Source organism: Oreochromis niloticus, linkage group LG15, assembly GCF_001858045.2.
Source record: "Oreochromis niloticus isolate F11D_XX linkage group LG15, O_niloticus_UMD_NMBU, whole genome shotgun sequence".
Taxonomy (NCBI): Eukaryota; Metazoa; Chordata; class Actinopteri; order Cichliformes; family Cichlidae; genus Oreochromis; species Oreochromis niloticus.
In genome coordinates, this window is record NC_031980.2 from 15,894,801 (window position 1) to 15,913,194 (window position 18,394).

The window sequence follows — 18,394 nt, forward strand, 5'->3', positions numbered from 1 at the left end:
TCATTGTGAGAGGTGCCATGCTACCAGTGACCACCAACACTTGTACAACAGATTGTCTCGTGTTTTAGCTTAATGTGGATTCAGTAATTAACATACTTGTTAAGTAACAAATGCATTAATACTTACAAACATCAGTTCACTGGCAGCATCCTTAACTTGTAGTTACTGGACTGTAATTGCATTTTTTATGGTTAGGTTTATACACTAGCAAAAAGCAGGAAACGTGTCATTTCAGGGATTCTGATAATAATTATTAAAAAGGGATTAAATGAGCAAAGGTTTTATGTTTTTGCCATTAAAATCTTGTCTTTAGTACCCGAACATTTAGCATAGTACTATGTAGTGCATCTCCAAATCATATTTAGTGATTACCAAGAAGACATCTGGGCACAGTGTCATATATCTGCAAGTATTTACTCATAAACATCAGACATCATTTCTTCAAGGTTAACATGTTGCATGTAATATAGTTACACAAATGCAATTAAAGTAGTCTGAAAGAAAGAGAAAAATAAAGTTCCCGAAAACAACACAGATACGTTGTGTATCTAGAGTATAGTCCAGAACATCATTCGCTACGACATACCGCCGCTTCACATGTTGCACACGTTAACAATTGTTTTGATTAGCATTTAGTAATACTAAGTTGCAAAAAATGTAGCCAAAGTTCATCTTTCTGTGTCTACTCTCCAAACAGGCAACTCTGGTCAAATGCTTCACTTATATTACGGTTAGGTGAATATTAACTTCATTGAAGTTACAATAAAAAGAAAGGAAAAGAGTGTGAAACGCATGCAGAACCCTCATTCGTCCTTTGTTAAATCTGTGAGCAAACAAAAGAAAAAGCATCTCCACTGAACTCTGTACAAAACAGCTATTAAAAGAACAAAATGATCGATACATTATCTTCACAAAGGGAATATTTCAGACCAACGAGAATACCCATGTGGACTTTTTATACAGCCCTCTACAGTGAAGTTCATGACATACGCTTGCTCATGAGTCTATCAATCTACACTGCTTTTAAAAACGTGGTATGTACAATGCAATAAGCAGTCAGCAATCCACCTGTACTATAGTTTCTTCTATAAACAAACTCTATAAAATAATAAAAATACCTTCTGTTTGCTACAGGGAAACTACATTATTTTGCTCTCAATGTTTCCCTCGCCATAGACTGGTAAATCAGACCACTTGGATAATATTACAAGCTGCAACACTTCCTCTGTAGTCATGATATGCATGAAAACAATGCAAACAAAATGCAATAAAGTGGATGCATATATTCAGAATCATTTCACTCCGTTGAAGGAAGCCACTGCAAGTACAAATAAAACCAAAAACGAATGGAAGAAGAAGAAAAACAGGGATGTAATGACCGTTGGACATCTCGAGTGCTGTTTTTGCAATGCATATAGCACCCTCTTGTGGTAATTTCTTGTACTGCATCTAAAGCATTTAAAGGTAAAAATGGTGATTTCAACCAATTCCTCTGTACGCTACATCTGTGTAGCTTATAAAGAAAACATTATCAAAATTTATTTTTACCTCTTATGGAAGTTTTGTGTCAATTGCCAAATTTGCAGTGGATAGAGATCGCATTTGGTTACAAAGACATGCTAAACTGTTCAGAAAATAGTGAACATTCAGTTGCAAGGAGGCAAACAGCCTTTGTTCAGCAAAATATTTCTAGTTTGACCCTTAAAACTGCTCTCAAGTGACTTGTTAGCACTTTTGGCCCTGCCCCACCAAACTAAATTAAAATACTAAGATGAAACACAGCTGATATCAAAATTACAGACAGGTGAGCCTCATCCTCAGGTGAGAAAAAAAGAAAGAAAAGGAAACACATTTTTCCAGGAGTGTGCAAAGTGTGTGGCATGTGTGACATATGTTCAGTCAGGATTCAAGGTTTTCCTCTAACACCAGCAGCCTTTGCGTTGGTCGCCAGCAGCACTGTCACAGAGTCCCTCCTCTTCCTCCAGAGCAGTGAGATTGAGCTCGTCGTTAATGGACATCCGGAGTAGATCCAGGTCCTTTTTGTTTGCTGCCAGCACCTGCTCAGCCAGTCGTGTAAAAGTCTTTGGAGGAGACACAGAGACATGATGAGACACCAAGGAATTTCCCCCTGTGATGCAATTACAGGTACATGCATTTCTGTGCATGGCCTTGAGAGAAGTGTCTCCCCGTGTAACCTCACCTCTGTTATATTATGATTGGTGAAGGCACTTGTCTCAAAGAAGTCCATTCCATAAGCCTTGGCCAGCTGGAAGACAGATTACGGTGAAAATGGGAGCAATTCAATTTATTTAATTAAAGTTTTTTAACGAAATTAGGAGATGCTAGTTTAAAATCTCAAAAAGAAGTGGTGACTATGAACTCCCATTAGAATAGAAATGCTCCATTAAATGGAAAAATACTGAGCACGTTGTGTTTCTTTAGTGACGGCTCCCTCTCCGAATAATCCCAGGTATCTAAACCAGCGGTCCCCAACCCCGGGTCGGTGGCCCGTTTGGTACTGGGCCACAAGAGTTGAGGCTTGGGTTTGAAAAGTATGGTTTTCAGGGTTTTTATCGTTTTTTTTAATCGTTTTTATCGTTAACTCGGTTTCCCTGGATCTTTTGCTGTGTGTTATGAATAAATCATCTTCTTCTTTTTTTTGGTACCGGTTTTGGTACTGGTTTTATTTTGTTGCATTTATCCACGACACCTTAAAGGCCATACCGTGAAAATATTGTCGGACATAAACCCCTCAAAGGTTCTGATATGTCACCCATCTGTAGGGTTGTTCAATTATGGCAAACCTAGAACATCAGAACTAGAAAGAAATCAAACTTGGTCACCTGTCTGTAGTCAGACTGAAAATAGTCAATAAATAAACATACATGAACTGAACTAAGAGGACTTGCCACTGTGAATCATTTTAAGTACATTTTCTGGGCATTTTGGGAATGAACCTATGAATCTACCTCTATTTTATTTATGTATCATTTAATCTAAACTGAACTCAAGTTCTGCTAGGTACACATAGCCATCGATGCCAGAGTGACCCACCTTGACGCCTTGCTCAGTGGCCACCTGCCTCTTGTCCACTTCATCTGACTTGTTCCCTACGAGGATCTTCTGGACCTTGTCAGGAGCATACTGCAGGAGTTTGCGATGTGGACACGAAGAGATGTTTACAGACAAGGGAGAAGAGCAGAAAACAAAATGAAAGCGATAAGACAGCAGAGAGCCGTTTCAAATGCCAGGAGAATGCAGAGAGAGCGACAGTGTACAGGAAATGAGACCTAGATTAAAAGCAAGTGGGAAGCGTGCCAGCATCAATAGGTGATATATTTGGAGAGACCCATAGAGGAAATTACATTCATAATGACTAAATTAATAGCATAAGATCACCTGGGAAATGATAAAGGGGAGCGGAAGACGAGAGAGCTTTATGAAGAAAAAGCGAGCGCATGTGGAAAAACCGTGTTCTTTCCGATATTTATGACAAACGAAACACCGTAAACGCGGAATAGCTGTCAGGTCAGTGTGTTTGGTTTCTATCACACCATGCCAGCCATATGTTCTTCGTCAAGCTGGAGCCTCTGCACACTCGGAACATTTGTTACTTCGGGCCTTTCGACAGTGTTGAAGAAAAATGTGCCTGATTTATCGAGTTCTTAAATCCCAAATCACACTGACTCACCTCGTCCACATCGCTGGCCCACTTCATGATGTGCTGGAAAGATCGCTCACTCGTGATGTCATATACCAGGAAGATCCCCTGAAAAGAGATGGTCGAAGGTTTTAAAACAACAACAACAACATGCATATTTTTCAAGCACCTTTGAGATTCATGTCTACAAAATGTTCTCAGTTGCTTGAACCCTTTTTGGAGCATTTCATAACACGTTCCTATGATTCCCATAAACAAACCAGACTAGCACTTGGAAAACTGGCTGCCTCTACTGGCAGTGTGTTCTGTGTTGTGAGCCACAGTCTGGAAGAGAAATCCACTCAATTGTTTTATAGCACAAAACAGGATAAAGAAACTTTCCTTTCAATTTCATTACCAGTTTCTGGTAAATAGACAATTAGGTTTCAGCCAGTTTAACCTCTTTAGCAGCCCAAAACAAATTTCATGCTGCTGCGAAAGGGCTACACACTCCTTTGAGGAAAGGAAGAAGAACATTTACGCCACCACTAGTCTCAGATAAAATCCTTTTGTTGTGATAACCTCACGGTAGCAGCTCCACTACGGTCCCTTTAAGAGAAGTAACATAAGCAGCTGTAAGGATTAGGCAAGGGTTATTCTTGTAGCTGGAACAAATTGAATTTAACACAGATTAGACTTAAATTTGTACTGTGTGTGTGCAGAAATAATATTACATCAATTTATGGCAGAGTAACTGAAGGAGACTTAAGGTCAGCTACCTGCGCTCGTCTGTAGTACTGCTTAGTGATGGTCTGGTACCTTTCCTGGCCTGCAGTGTCCCTGCAAAACAAACATATATGAATATTCATTTTGTGATTATAATACAATGACACGGAGCGCAGGAGGCAGGTAATTAGAAGTGTTGAGGCTAAAGAGGACACTTAGCAAAATCTTGACCAGAGACCTTTTCAGCTTTTCAGACAATAATTTTAAAAAACTGTGGTCAGCGGAGCTTTTTTTAGTGACTCTTGTGCAGCTTTTGCGATGTCACAGTTAAGACTTCAGGTAGATGGATACAAGTGAAATGTGGTTTATAGGCTCTCTAGATAAAATGCAAAAAAACCCAGCAGTTGATCTGTGATCTGGTTAAATAGATAAAAGAGTTGAGTGATTTTACTGAGTTTTATCAATTTTTTTGCATAAAAAGAAAATTCCCCCATGCATTTAGATTTCTACTTAATTCTACAACGTCAGTGTGACGCATCAGTGGTTAAATTTGGGAAAATGTCATCATTCTAGTTGTGAGTTACGACAGGGCACAAACTCCAGGTTTGGTGCTACAAAAACACTTTTGTGCTCAGAGCAAATTTACACCATCATCCTTTCAACTGCATCAAGGATTTAATATGCATGAAAGATGGGTGACTAAAATATACGTGCTATCTTCTAGGTGAAGTCAACGCAGGTGGGCTTTAAACCTGGATGCTACCTGAAGGCCACCGGATGGAGATAGCTGTGGTTGCAAAAAGACATTTTATCCTATAGTCTGTGTTGACCTCTGTAAACACCTTCCTGCTGAGTTTTTGGACTCAATCATTCATTTTTGATCTGGGACACTGGATTAAAAAATATTTTGTAAATCTTGGTCATACTATGTCTTCAAATGGAGAATTATCTGTGGTTTGAAATCACTTGAGGCTTCAAAGTAGAACTTTCATCTGCGGTTGTGCCTTTTGGGTCACCTTTGATATAATTATCTGACAAATAGCACGGCTTGTTGTGCACTAAAGTTTCTTTCAGCTTCTCCTGTTTAATTTTAAGAAACACAGATGACGTTCTCAACACAACCCTATCAGGATTTGTGTCTCCAGCTAACTGCAAACAAGGGAACTTGTGTTAGGCAAACGTGTTAACCACTACACTGATTTTACTTTATTTTATCACTAATTAGCAGTTATGCAATTTATGAATACACCTTGCTAACCAAGCTTGTTAACTCCACCCTTCAATCCAAATATGGTCCCTTTGTGCTCCAAAAAAACGTTGTCGGCCTTAATGCCTGACATGAGGTTTCAGAACAGTAGCCCACATATCAGTAGCTGGCATTATGGTTTACATAATACTTTTCTATGGCTAACCCTCCAAACAACGTACAGTGCCTTATAATAAGACTTTGTCTCTTTCCAGTTTCTTACCATATCTGTATGCGAACTTTGATACCATCTATTAGTAGTGTCTTCATTTTAAAGTCGACCCCTGCAAGGGAGAAGATACGATTAGGAAACACAGCATTGCATTCACAGAGTAGCTTTATTTGACATTTCTCCCAGAGACAGGATAAATGCTCCGACTGTTGTCAGAATTGTATACCCTCTCCTTTCACTAAGCGACTAACATTAATTAACCGAGCTTGTCCGACAGGCGGAGGTTTACCACTATCTGCTCCAGCTTTGCAACATCATAGGAAACATTAACACAAAGAGAGGCACATCATCCCTGTATAATCAGCCTGAGAGAAGGTCGAGCTGAGGATCCAGTGAGCAGAGTGCTCGTTTAGTTCAGTCCTTTGTATTGACTGCGTGGGGGAGGGGTTGGAACAAGAAAAAAAGAGCTATATGATAACTGAGCACAGCATAACAGCAAACAGGAGGGATGGGAAGAAAGAAAAGAGAGCTGGGAAGGGGTTAAGTAAACAGTCACTCACGCTTCAGTGATCTCTGATCTATTTCAGACAGCTGAGTGTGATATTATTCACAGAAAGTCAGACAGGGGCAAGTTTATTTTCTATCAGGACTGTCCATTTTTGAACATATATGAGAGTTTGGGTTTTTTTTGGCATTTATACTTTGCTTGTAATTGTGCAGCAATTTATGGAAACATGGAGAAACATACATGGAAATACAGTATATGAAGCAAAAACTAGGTTTTGCACAATTCTATTGAGCTTGAAAGTCAATATTTGGTATGACCATTTTAATTATTCAAGGCTCAGACAAGCTTTCTTGTAATTTCTTTAAGCAGATTCAAAACTTTAAAGCTCTACTTTGGATGTTGGCTGCCTTTTGTTCTGTTCTCTGTCAAGATGATCCCATAGTGCTTCAATAATATTGAGGTCTGGGCTCTGGGGAGGCCAATCCATGACTGACATTTGCGCACTGTGGCGTTTTTTATTTACCGTGCATGCATGCTTTTACTAGGTTTGTCTTTTTCATGACGAAAAATGAAGCTTTTGCTGCTTTCCACATCTTACCATGCTGACATATGCGAGGTTTTTCACTAATAGTTCTTTGTGAATCACATTCTTTGTGCAAAAACACTATTTCATACAATTTTTCCTAGAATTAATGAAAGAAAGCCTTAAAATGCTGAGCTTTTGTTAAAGGCTTCTAAGGCCAAAATGCAAAAAGACACAATTTAAAATTGGTTCTTTGCTAAGTTGTCTGTTAACGCTGGTTCCCTTGAGTTAGGTCTCCTTTTTAATGCTCCAAAGACTCATAGGTAAGTCTTAAGTGGCTTAACAAATTAAAAGACTTTGCAACAGTGAGGTGCAAGGAGTGGACTTCAAATGAATGACAAAGCAACAAATGACCAAAGAAAAACTTTGAAAGAACTTCAGAAACTGGAAAACTCTTGTTCAATATAGCCTTAAAAATTATAAGAAATTCTGGCTCCTTAGAAAAAAAAAAACATATAAAGAAATGTGGGGGAAATGAGGACTTTTGGATAGCAGTGTATATGTAATAAGACTGTAGAAGAAGAGCCTGAAGCCAGGATCTCAGAGAAACTGCAGTAAACGGAGTCCTGTTTTGATTGATTGATTGATCATACTTTATTCATCCCGAGGGAAATTGGGTTAAGGCTGCCAGCCGTGCCAGCGCAATACCCCCAAAACCCCTGAATATCAATAATAACAAACAACTGCTATAGTAAGTCTTTAACGTTTGGATAGGATACACTAAAATTCCCAAACAAAGCAATCGGATTTTACATTCAACTACATTCATTGTTTTCCTCATCTCCTTTCTCTATCTATAATCTCAGACTAATGCAGTTAAGTCAATACAAAGCACACACACAGGATTCTATAGACCGCACTAATCCCTGGGAAATCAATTAACTGTTCATCCCAATTAACCTGATACTCAACACCCCTGTGCCACAGCCAGCATCACGCTCACAGAAAGAGCTACCGAGTCCAATCGATTAACAGAAATGGAAAACGTCCTGCTTGTGTTTTTTATTATGAGGTTCATTTTCTAAGACACTGACATAAGGAAAAGCTGGCATATCTACTACAGCTGGCCGAACTTGTTTTCATACTATACTTAGGCTAAGAAGGAGTCCAGTGAATGTTGCTAGAGGCTAGAGTGAACTGGCTTGACAGTAAGGGGCCTCATTTAAAAGTTATACTCAACCTTTGCCTTTGACCAGAGAGATTTCAGACTAAATGAAAGGTCAGCATCACAATCAGCAGCTTGCCGTGCCCGAGGCGTGAGACAAGAGAGGAGACCATTAAAAAAAGATGCTGTCTTCCTGCATTGTATTAAGCAAGTCAGATAGTCATTCATGCAAATTGTGATGATTTAAGCAGAAAATGCGGATATAGACAGAAAGCCTAATGGGCTCTGCAGTTTAACAGTGAATGTCTACAACTAAGAATCTGACCAAATCTGGAAAATCAAGAAAACTAAACTGACAAATCATTAAAGTCGAAGTTCTATTTTGAGAAAAGCAAGTCATGCTTCAGCCTACACGGTCTTCTTCCAGCTGCCAAAAAAATCAACTTCAGTGGGCTTTTCATCCAGCCAGCCATTTTACAAAACTTATCCTATTGACAGGAAGAAGGGGTTTCATCCATCAAGCTGGCATTGGACAAGCAGGAACCTCTAAAGCTGAAAAAGCCAAAAAAACCCCAACAAAAACTGCAGTTCCTAGAATGGCCACTTGAGGCTTCAAAAATGAGACAATCCCAATAGACTTTCATGTTAAATGGCCAACTTTACAGCAGAAAAAGTGTGTTTACAGCCTGGTAGAAAAATTGTTTGGGCCTCTAACGACAGTTTCCCTCAATTTAAAGTTGTTTTATTCACAACTTATTTCTCTGCACACTGGAGTTACGAGTGTGGTCGCCTTAACTTTCAGTTCACCTCTGCTAATCGAAGTTGCTTCTCCAATGTGTTTGTGCCTTTTTGAGCATTTAATGGAATAATCAGATTAATATTGATGCAGACCACCAAAAAGGTTCGTACTTCAGCTTTGCATTGTGAAATTATGTGTCTGTTATGTAGCACACATTAGCCTATATCTATGCCTTTTCATTGCATGTATACAGTTCACTTTGCTAACCAAGCTTGCTAGCATTAGCACCCCAGCCTTCTATACAACTGTGGTCATTTTTAGCTCTAAGAAAAACCTCTCAGCGGCCAAATGGTAACACTTAACCTTCGCTATGCAGAATTCAAAACCCATGCGTGGCATCACAGTGGCGACATTCGTCTTTTATATTAGTTTTGATTCCTTTATAACAACTGTGCGAAATGAGGCAAATTTAGTTGTAGGTGCAAAGCACGTAGAAACAAAGACAGCCTTCAACATAAAAATGTGTTTTCTGAGCTTCTTTTCCCTACAGTTTTTCAGTCTGTATTAGAAAACATGTAGAACGCCCTGAATACTGCTGTTCAAGGACAGAATTTTTAAAAAAGCATGTGTATCTGCTGTTACAGCCATAAATGTTTTAATCTGTTGCAACTATCTGCAATCGGTTAAAAAAGCCTTAAAAGGAAAAACACAAATACATTTGATTGACAGTCTGTTACTATTCGATATGTTATTGCTTTTTGTTATATGAACTGGCAAAGTCTGTTGTCCTGAGGGAATATATGATAGAGAATAGAGCTGAATCGTGTCCGTGACTTGCACACATTTGAATTAGCGATATGAATACTGCATACTAAATCCTGCGCTCAGCTTTTGTAGCTCTGGAAAAAAAAAAAAACATTAATCTTGAGGAACACCTTGAAAAAAATAAAAGCTTCTTGTCAGCTTTGCTTCTTCCTTTCAGAGGCACAATGTGCACAGTATGAGAGACAGCAGTTAATTGAACATGGCAGCATTTCACAATCAGCAGTTTGAGAGCCATGTAAAAACAAATGGCTACACACCCAAAATTGACTTGACTAATTACTGGGATGACTGTGTTTGACTGTGCAAGATGGATTAGGCAGTAAAATATGTCAGCGTGCTGTAGGTAATGGTGACAGGCTCACTAACAGATGGATGGACGGATGGATGCTCTGGCACTGACACCCAGTCACTGGGGGATGGATCTGACATGCATGACTAGCATTACTAGCAGAGGACAGACAACAGCTGTCAACAGCTGTTGTCTTTCGGGAACACAAGGACAAGGGGCAATCCTTCTTTGGCAATAATAAACTTGTCATCAATCTGTATTGAAACACAATCTTATTAGGATTCTTCAGTACCCGTACCAGGAACATATAGAGGAAAAAAAGTTAGGGAAACTTTTTTATTTAAGGCTGATAATAACACATGAGGGATTAAAAGCAAGAGCGAGGATGTGAAAGCAAAACACGGGGTTTAGGGATGTCAAGGGAGTAAAACAGTGGAACATGTCTTTTTAAGATGGGTAAAATATCCGAGCCAGAGGAAAAATTCTACAGAATTTTAGAAAAGGTCCAAGAGAAAGGGTTGTCAAAGTGTTTTATGACTGAATACCAAGTTATGGAGCCAACATGTGACTGAGGACCAGAGAAGAAAAAGACACGTCATTAAGTTAGCATTTGTAATGTGTCTATTCATAGGAAAGGGGTTTATGCTAGTTTATAGTTAGTGAAGTAGCTTTTACATTCCTTGGCACCTGTTGTATTTGACAGTTGCAGGATGACTCAGTCTGCTTTAATGGGTTGAAAAAAAGGTTATCCAGGAAAAATGTTGCTCTAACACAGTATAACAAAAACTGTGGATGATTAATACTGAACCCTTGGAGTGATTTTATAATAAAGGGTCTTCTAAGTACACTCAAGCCAAGTAGATGGCAGAAATGTACCTTACTAATGGATGTCAGCTGCTTCAAAGAAGAAGGAGACAAATAAGTATAGAAATGCTGAAGGCAAATGCTGAATAGTTTAAGGAATCTCCACTTAAAACCTTTTTATCAGCACTAAAATGTCACATGTCTTAAAAAAACTTATTTTAGAAAGATTTAATTAAAATGAAATCTGTTTAAGGCTCTTGAGGTGTATGAGTGCATGTATGAAAAACTTCTGCAAAGCCTCCAGAAAGAGTTGTGTAAAACATATTCACTTCATGGAGCTTACTTCAGTCAGCAGTGGTTGAGATTTAACACTACAAGTTTGACAGAAGAAATATTTAGAGTTGCAAAAGTAGTAATCTCACAAACTTCTATAGCCTGTACCTAATCTCTGCTTGAGGGTGGCACTGGCTGTGCACTGTGAATCTTTTTATGTTAGAGGAGCCATTGAAAATGACTCTCAGTATGAAACGTTCAGGGTCAATTGGTCAACCAGTTTATATGATTAAATGGTTAGATTAAAATTCTTGTGCACCTAATAAATTTGCATCATTGCTAGCACCCCAGATTTACACCAAATTGCTCCCAGTTCCATTGCCTACATTTCCAGTATATTTAATTTACCTATTTACTGTCCAAAAGTCTCGATTCACCCCTTCATTTTTTTATATTTTGCTTCCAAAGAGCTAGACTTATAAGAGACTTTGCAAGTGTATAAGTTGCTTTTTTACTTTTTCTTGTTTGCTAAGCCACTTAAACACTGACCCATGATTCCTTCAAGTGTAAAAAGGAAACCTAACTCTACATATAACAGACAGTTTAGGAAAGAACCAATTCTAAGTGGTATCTTTGGGAAACTGGACAACAAGGCCTAAAAAACTAATCTACAGCAAATGAACACCATCTGGAAGACATTCAGAAAGAAGGAAAACATTGTCAATATGTATGCAGGAGGTCAGCAGAGAGGAACATCACTGAATCTCTATAGTTTTACATCTGTAAAACAGAGTGCAGGCTCTGTCATGGTTTGGGGCTGAATTTCAGCCAGTGGTGTTGGGAATCTTTTCAAAATTGATTAAGTTACGAACATAGAAAGTACCACCAGATTTTGTAATACCATAGGGAAAGCATACCATATGGAAAAATGAAGCAATGGCTCCATTTTTCAGCATCACAATATTCCCAAACACTTCAAATGCATTCAAAGCATACGTGGATAGTAAAAGAAGTCATGATGGAACACTATCAGTCATGGATTGGCCTCCCCAGAGCCTGGACCTCAACGTTACTGAAGCAGTGTGGAATCATCTAGACAGTGATCAGAACAAAAGACAGCCAACATCCAAATTAGAGCTTTGAATGTCCTTCAAGAAACCTAGCAAACTAAAAGACGACTGTAGTAGTAGAAATGAGGGTTGACTCAAGACAAAACGCTGTATACTGTGTGTATTTATATCTTTTTCCTGTCTTTTTTAAGAAAGACACATTAGAGACGTGACAGGAAGTGCAGTAAGAGAAACATGCAGTAAAGTCCCCAGCCATCTGAAACTTCCTGACAAATACGACCTCAACTATAGCCACCTCAGCTGACATAATATACTCATAAGATTACACTATCTGTGCTATGGGAAGCTGCAGAAAAGCCAAGTCTATGACAACACCTCTGTTTCGCCGATAACCTCCTTACAATAGGATAGCCATCTGTGCTGGCTGTAATCCATTTCTGACCCTTTAGAGTACTGAGCTTATCAAGCAGCAGTGAGCTACGTGTATAACCATAACACCACCGGGATCAGTACAATGTGGACAGCTGCTTATTGAGCTATGATGTAGAGCAGCACAGGGCTGATATTTTATTGGTGTTTTGACAGCCAGGAGGTCCAGTGAGGCCAGTGACAAGACTGGCAAGGCAACAGTGAGGAAGATTAAACTCAGCAGTGTGACTGAATACCATTACTAAATCATCTCTGCAGCTGCTCTTTGTCAGACAAGTGTGCACGCTCCAGCCCCCGAACACAGCTATCTGTGAAAATAAAATGAAATACCTCAACAAGAGAGGAAGTATTACTCATTCAGGTGTGATCAGAACTCTTGCTCCAATTACCGTGGCCTTGTTTGACTCTTAATATTCAATCTTTCCTTTTTTATTCAGCTGAAACTAGAAAGCTAAGTCATAGTTTCTCGTTTCATACATGCAGTGGCAGTTTTAATGACTATAGCACTGATTTTATTTCATGGTAAAGAGCCCAAGTGACTCACACTAACTGCCTATCGAACACCTCTTTTAGAAGGTGATGAATCTAAATATGCTGGAACAAAGTATTGTAAAAGATATAGGAATTTTTTTTAAGGTAAGGTGCAGTATTTTGTGAATACTTCAAATGCTTGTGTTAAATCTAATAGAAAATAATATTAAGGGCAAGTTTCTGTGGAGTCTAATGATTTAAAAGCATATTAGAGATGACCCACTATTTCAATTAGTGCATAACATAAAGGAATTAAAAAATGAACTGGACCCAGGCCAGACATGGCTAATTAAGGAAGTGTAAATATTAAGTTCATATTTAAAAGTAATGTGGTGCTATTTTGTATCTAGTGCTTAGATTTTGATTGCTGTGGACGTGTTAAGTGGTTTCCAGTGTTTTGTTTTGCAAAGAACAAATGAGGTTTAACATGGCAACGGTGAATACTAATGAAAAAAGGTATCTTGTCTCGGTGCAAGAAAGACAACAAACTTAACTCAGGAGACGCAAATGAGGACACGGATTGAAGCTTGATTTAGTCTTCTGTGGGAAATCGACGTCCAAACTTACAACGGAACTGCAAACCGTTTTTAATCCTACGCTGCAAACTTCTACGCCATCCAAGTCATTGCAGGTTGCATTGACCCGACGTATAGTTACACTTCTCACAAGGTGCACATCAGGTTACGTGGAAGATTACGCCATAAGCTTAAAAGGGGTTCCTGGGTACGTCGTAAGTTATAAAGTAGATTTCTGGCAAAAGATTTCTAAATCACACATGACGGTCTGCACTGCGTGAGTATTTTGCCTTCAGAAGTGCTTTAATTCTGCATGATACAAACTTTACAAGTTGCTGGAAACTTTCCTTAGAGATTTTGGACCACACCGACATGATAGCATCACAAAGTACCTGCAGATTTGTCAGCTGCACATCCAATCATGGTCAAATCTCCTGTTCCATCACGTCCCAAAGGTGCTTTACTGGATTAAGATCTGATGAGCATGGAGGCCATCTAAGTGCAGGATGTTCCCTGGCATGTTCAAGAAAGATGATTGAGCTTTGTGACATGCAATCTTGCTGGAAACAAAAACAGAAGATGGCTAATCGGCCATAAAGGGATTGAGGTGGTCAGCAGCAGTACACGCGTAGGCTGTTGTGTTAGTGCTAAGGGGCTCAAAAATTGTGCCAAGAAAATATCCCCCACACCATTACACCACCACCACCACCAGTCTGAACTGTCTATTCAAGGCAGGATCAATCTATGCTTTCATATTGTTTATGCCAAATTCTGACTCTATCATCCAAATGTTACAGCAGAAATCAAGACATCAGGCCAGGCAACCTTTTTTAGTCATCTGCTGTCAAATTTTGGTGAGTCCACAGAGAGGTATGCTCAGTTTCTTAGCTGACATGAGTGCCACCTGGTGTCCTCTTCTGTTGCTGTAGCCCATGTGAGGCTCGACGTGTTTTCACAGATGCTTTTCTGCATACACTGATTGCACTGAGTGCTTATTTCAGTTACCTTTTCCCTTCTATCAGCTCAAGGCAGCCTGGCAATTCTTCTCTGTTCTCTGACTGTAAACTCTGGAGATGGCTTTGCATGAAAATCACAGCACTTCAATAGTTTCTGAAATACTCAGACCAGCCCATCTGGCACCAACAACCATGCAATGTTCAAAGTCCTTCAAGCACCTTTCTTCTTCTATCTGATGCCCTGTTTCAAATTCATGTCCATAGTCTTGATCATGTCCACATGCCTAAATGCACTGATTTGCTTCCTTGTGATTGGCAGATAGATACTTGTGTAAACGAGCAGTTGAACTGGGTTTTGTAATAAAGTGAGTGTATATATAGATTTACAGTATGCAAAATTAAACTTCCAATGGTAATTACAGTAGCAGCATTAAAATGACATTAAATAACAGGCTGACAATATTACAGTGCATAGCCAATATTTTACACAGCACAGTATTGTGATGTTTTTATAGAAAGAAACTTGTTCTAAATTACAGTAATTCCACTGTAAAAATAACTGTTTAACGCTAGAAAACCTGTCTGCATGTACTTTACAGTAAATGAATACAATTTGACAGTTTTATACTTATGTATAACTGAAAACTACTTCCTGCAGAAATGGCAAGTACTGACCTGTCATCAAATGCCAAAAAGCATTTACAGGTCACGTGACAACAAAATGCTTTAAAAACACAGGAAAATGTAGTTCTAGAAACAGTGGACATGTTTTCCCAGCTATGTTTTTGTAGTTTTGGTCTGAACCAAGCCTGTTAGTTCAACAACATGTCAACATGACAATGTCCTCCACGCAATGCCAGCTAAACAACAGCAGCTAGTTTTGATGGATTTCAGGTGTGGAAACACTTAAAATGCCCTGGACCAAAACCCATCTCCCACAAGTCACAGCTGACAACCTTAATTCATGCTCTTGTGGCTATATGGGAGAAAATTGACCGTCTTCAAATGCCTTGCAGCAGATTAACGCCTATGGAATAACAGTTTTCAGGTATCCACATACTTATAATTATATATTCATTATCACTGTTAAGGAGCTGTTAGTGTCTGCATGTTGTGATTGTAGCATTCTGAGTAACAGCAGGAGCATCAGCCTAATGAGAGGCTCAGGTTTTTATAGTGTTTTATGAAGGAAAAAATGAGAAGCTATGGGAGCAGCAGTTTGGGGATAATTAGGAGCGGAAAAATGAATGAGTGGACTGTAAAGGGATGTGATAAATAATGGAGTAACCAATGAGGGGGACAGGGGAGAGAATTTATATCCCTCTGTCAGTGTGAAGGTTGGGAAATGATTCATTGAACCGCTGAAGGAAAGCACTGATGGTGGTCACTCTTGAGCTCCTGCTCTCTCTTTCCCTTTGGAGTTTGTGGGCCCTGTTTATCAGAAGAATTAACTTTTAATTATTTCATGAAAGACCTCTCAGTGTGGCTTATAGGCACCACCTGCTGCCCACAGCTCCTCTGTCCTGTATTTTCACTGCCTGCCGGACGGCAGATTCTTAACACATCCAGCTGTGCTTGTGAACACTGGGTATGGTGTAACAAAAGCATAAAAAGATTGATATATTCATCATTTTCAACATACACAAACAGCTGGGATTTTCCTTGCAGGAGACAAGAGAAATGCTTGCTGCATAGGCTGTAAGCATCACTCTCTCCAGGGTGGAAGTTTCCTGTGGAGTGCTATAGGTCTAGGACTTAAAATAGCATACTGCAGCCCTTGCAGCTGTATGCATGTGGGCATATATCACATCTGGCTGGAAAAACATCAAGCAAGACAAGCCTTTAAATGAATTTGAGCTTAATAGAGTGTGGATTATTTACAGGAGCATTATTCAAACTGATACAAAGGCATTCATTTACTAAAGGAGTCCAAAAATAAAAAGGAAGAAACAAATAGAGACACAGTGGTGTTCTTATTCCCTTTTTATATTGGATCTTGTGAAGTACTATCTGCCTGTAAATTCATTGCTTAGCACCGGATTCATGATTCACTGCCTCGACCTTATCTGGACAACATGTTCTGTGCGTCTTTTCACTACAAGAGTCAGTTATCACTCACAACCAGCAGGAGCATTTCCTGACTTTTTCTTCACCCACCAGCCACGGCAATGTTTGTATTCTCCCTTCTTCATTTCTGGCAAATTGCAGATCTCTCTATTAACTGAACACACACAGAGAACACAGCCTGCAGACTCTGCAGCAGCATGTGAGAAAAACCCGCTGCTTACTGTATATCCTTATTCCCCTCACCTCAAAGGAAAACACGGTAATGCGCCTGTCGAGACTGAATTCAAACTACGAAGCGCACAGCCCATATTAACTATGAGAATGAAGGCTGGCTCGGCTTTGCTGAGTCAATAGTCATCGACGGGGAAGTGGCAAATCTACGAGTTTGTTCTGCAAACAGAGAAGGAGCTGAACATGTCAGAGTCAGCCTTGTCAGTCACAGAGAGAACATCTGATTAGTGCATACCTGGATTGTGTAACTGATATTTAGTGAGTGATGTTTGCAGTTTTAATCATTTGACAAACTCTCACTTTACAAGATTTAACATTTTATTTCAAGACCTCACAGAATGGGTCACTAAATTTGTGCCAGGCATGAACTTTGATCAGAAACCACTTGCAGCCAATTAATGCACACCTGCTGACTCCAGGGCTCCAGTTTAACCGGTAACAAGGATGCTGATGCAAAACGTCCAATTCTCATATATATATGTATATATATATATATATATATATATATATATATATATATATATATATATATGTATATTTGGGTTTTTGGTTTTTTTTTTGAATGGCACTCGTTTGCATAATCAGTGCCAAGTGCTGGTAGTTGGTGAACTCATCTGCATGGCTGCCAAGTGTTGGCTCTTCCCCTCTCAGGGCTTCTCCAACCAATCCAATCACGCTTTTCTATTTCTGCTGTATGAATTCACTGCTATGGTTAAATAATAACGCAGCACTTCCCCGTTCAACCTTATTGGGTCTAATTGGTAAAAAATTAATTGGCCACAAAAAAAAGGGACACACACACAAATAAAACGATGAAAGAGGGTTAGGATAAATCAGGAAGCTGATTAACATGAAGTGCAGAAAACAGGTAACAAACGAGTCCTGCTGGCAGTGCAGCGTCTTACCGATGGTGGAGATGTGAGATGGGTGAAATTCGTTGTCCGTGAATCTGCATAACAAACATGTTTTCCCAACCCCAGAATCTCCGAGAAGCAGGAGTCGGAAGAGCACATCGTACTGCTTAGCCATAGTGTTGCACGTATTGTTGAAATATAAAAGCCGGAGTCAGCTAACTCAGCGATGGACGAGCGACCCCTCCCCACCTGCATCCCATATCTGCTCAGAAGCTCAGCATAAACGGCTCTGGCTTCGGGTTTTTTTTTTGTTTGTTTTTTTTTTTTTTTTTTTGCTCACTGGTGTTGGGTCGGTGGTTAACAAAACAAGGATGCCCCAGCTTCACCGTCAGCCTCCAGCTTCCACTGGGCGCGGTGGACCGCTGTCAGGTGAGACTCAATGATAAAAAGACATTTCCGGGGATGTTTTTCAACATAAAAGTGCCCCTTTCCCGCTACTAGTTTTGAATCTTAACATGTTCTGTACACGCTGTTGGCTTTAAAAGTTTTGATAGTGACAACAAATTATATACCAGGCCAAAATTTCCCAGACTTTAGCTGTTTATATCTGCCAAAACAAAATCTAAGAATGTTTATGAATTACAAAACATAAAATGGTGATTTAATAAATTGTTTCTAAAGCTAGGAAAAGACATAAAGCTTGTCTTTTTTTTCTTTAGTAATCGTAAGGTATGGTGCTGTTGGTGTCTTGCAGCACCTTTCTGGAATGCAGTAATAATAACATTAATAACAATCAAGTCCAAACAATCATATAAGGTACTGCTACTTTGA

General features: G+C 39.3%; 1 protein-coding gene across 2 annotated transcripts; it reads right to left on the reverse strand.

Annotated features, from left to right (window-relative positions):
- Positions 1 to 395: 395 nt before the first annotated feature.
- On the reverse strand, positions 396 to 17,996 carry rab15 (RAB15, member RAS oncogene family). Of its 2 annotated transcripts, none has more exons than XM_003446272.5 (7): positions 17,615 to 17,996; positions 5,836 to 5,896; positions 4,420 to 4,480; positions 3,692 to 3,769; positions 3,055 to 3,144; positions 2,201 to 2,266; positions 396 to 2,081 (listed from the first exon to the last, which is right to left on the reverse strand). In XM_003446272.5, the coding sequence occupies exons 1-7, from the start codon at positions 17,736 to 17,738 to the stop codon at positions 1,920 to 1,922; spliced, it is 642 nt and encodes a 213-aa protein (XP_003446320.1). In that variant the 5' UTR covers positions 17,739 to 17,996; the 3' UTR covers positions 396 to 1,919. The 2 variants fall into 2 exon arrangements, with proteins under 2 accessions (XP_003446320.1, XP_025754559.1); XM_025898774.1 differs by lacking the exon at positions 17,615 to 17,996 and adding an exon at positions 13,848 to 13,870.
- Positions 17,997 to 18,394: the final 398 nt, after the last annotated feature.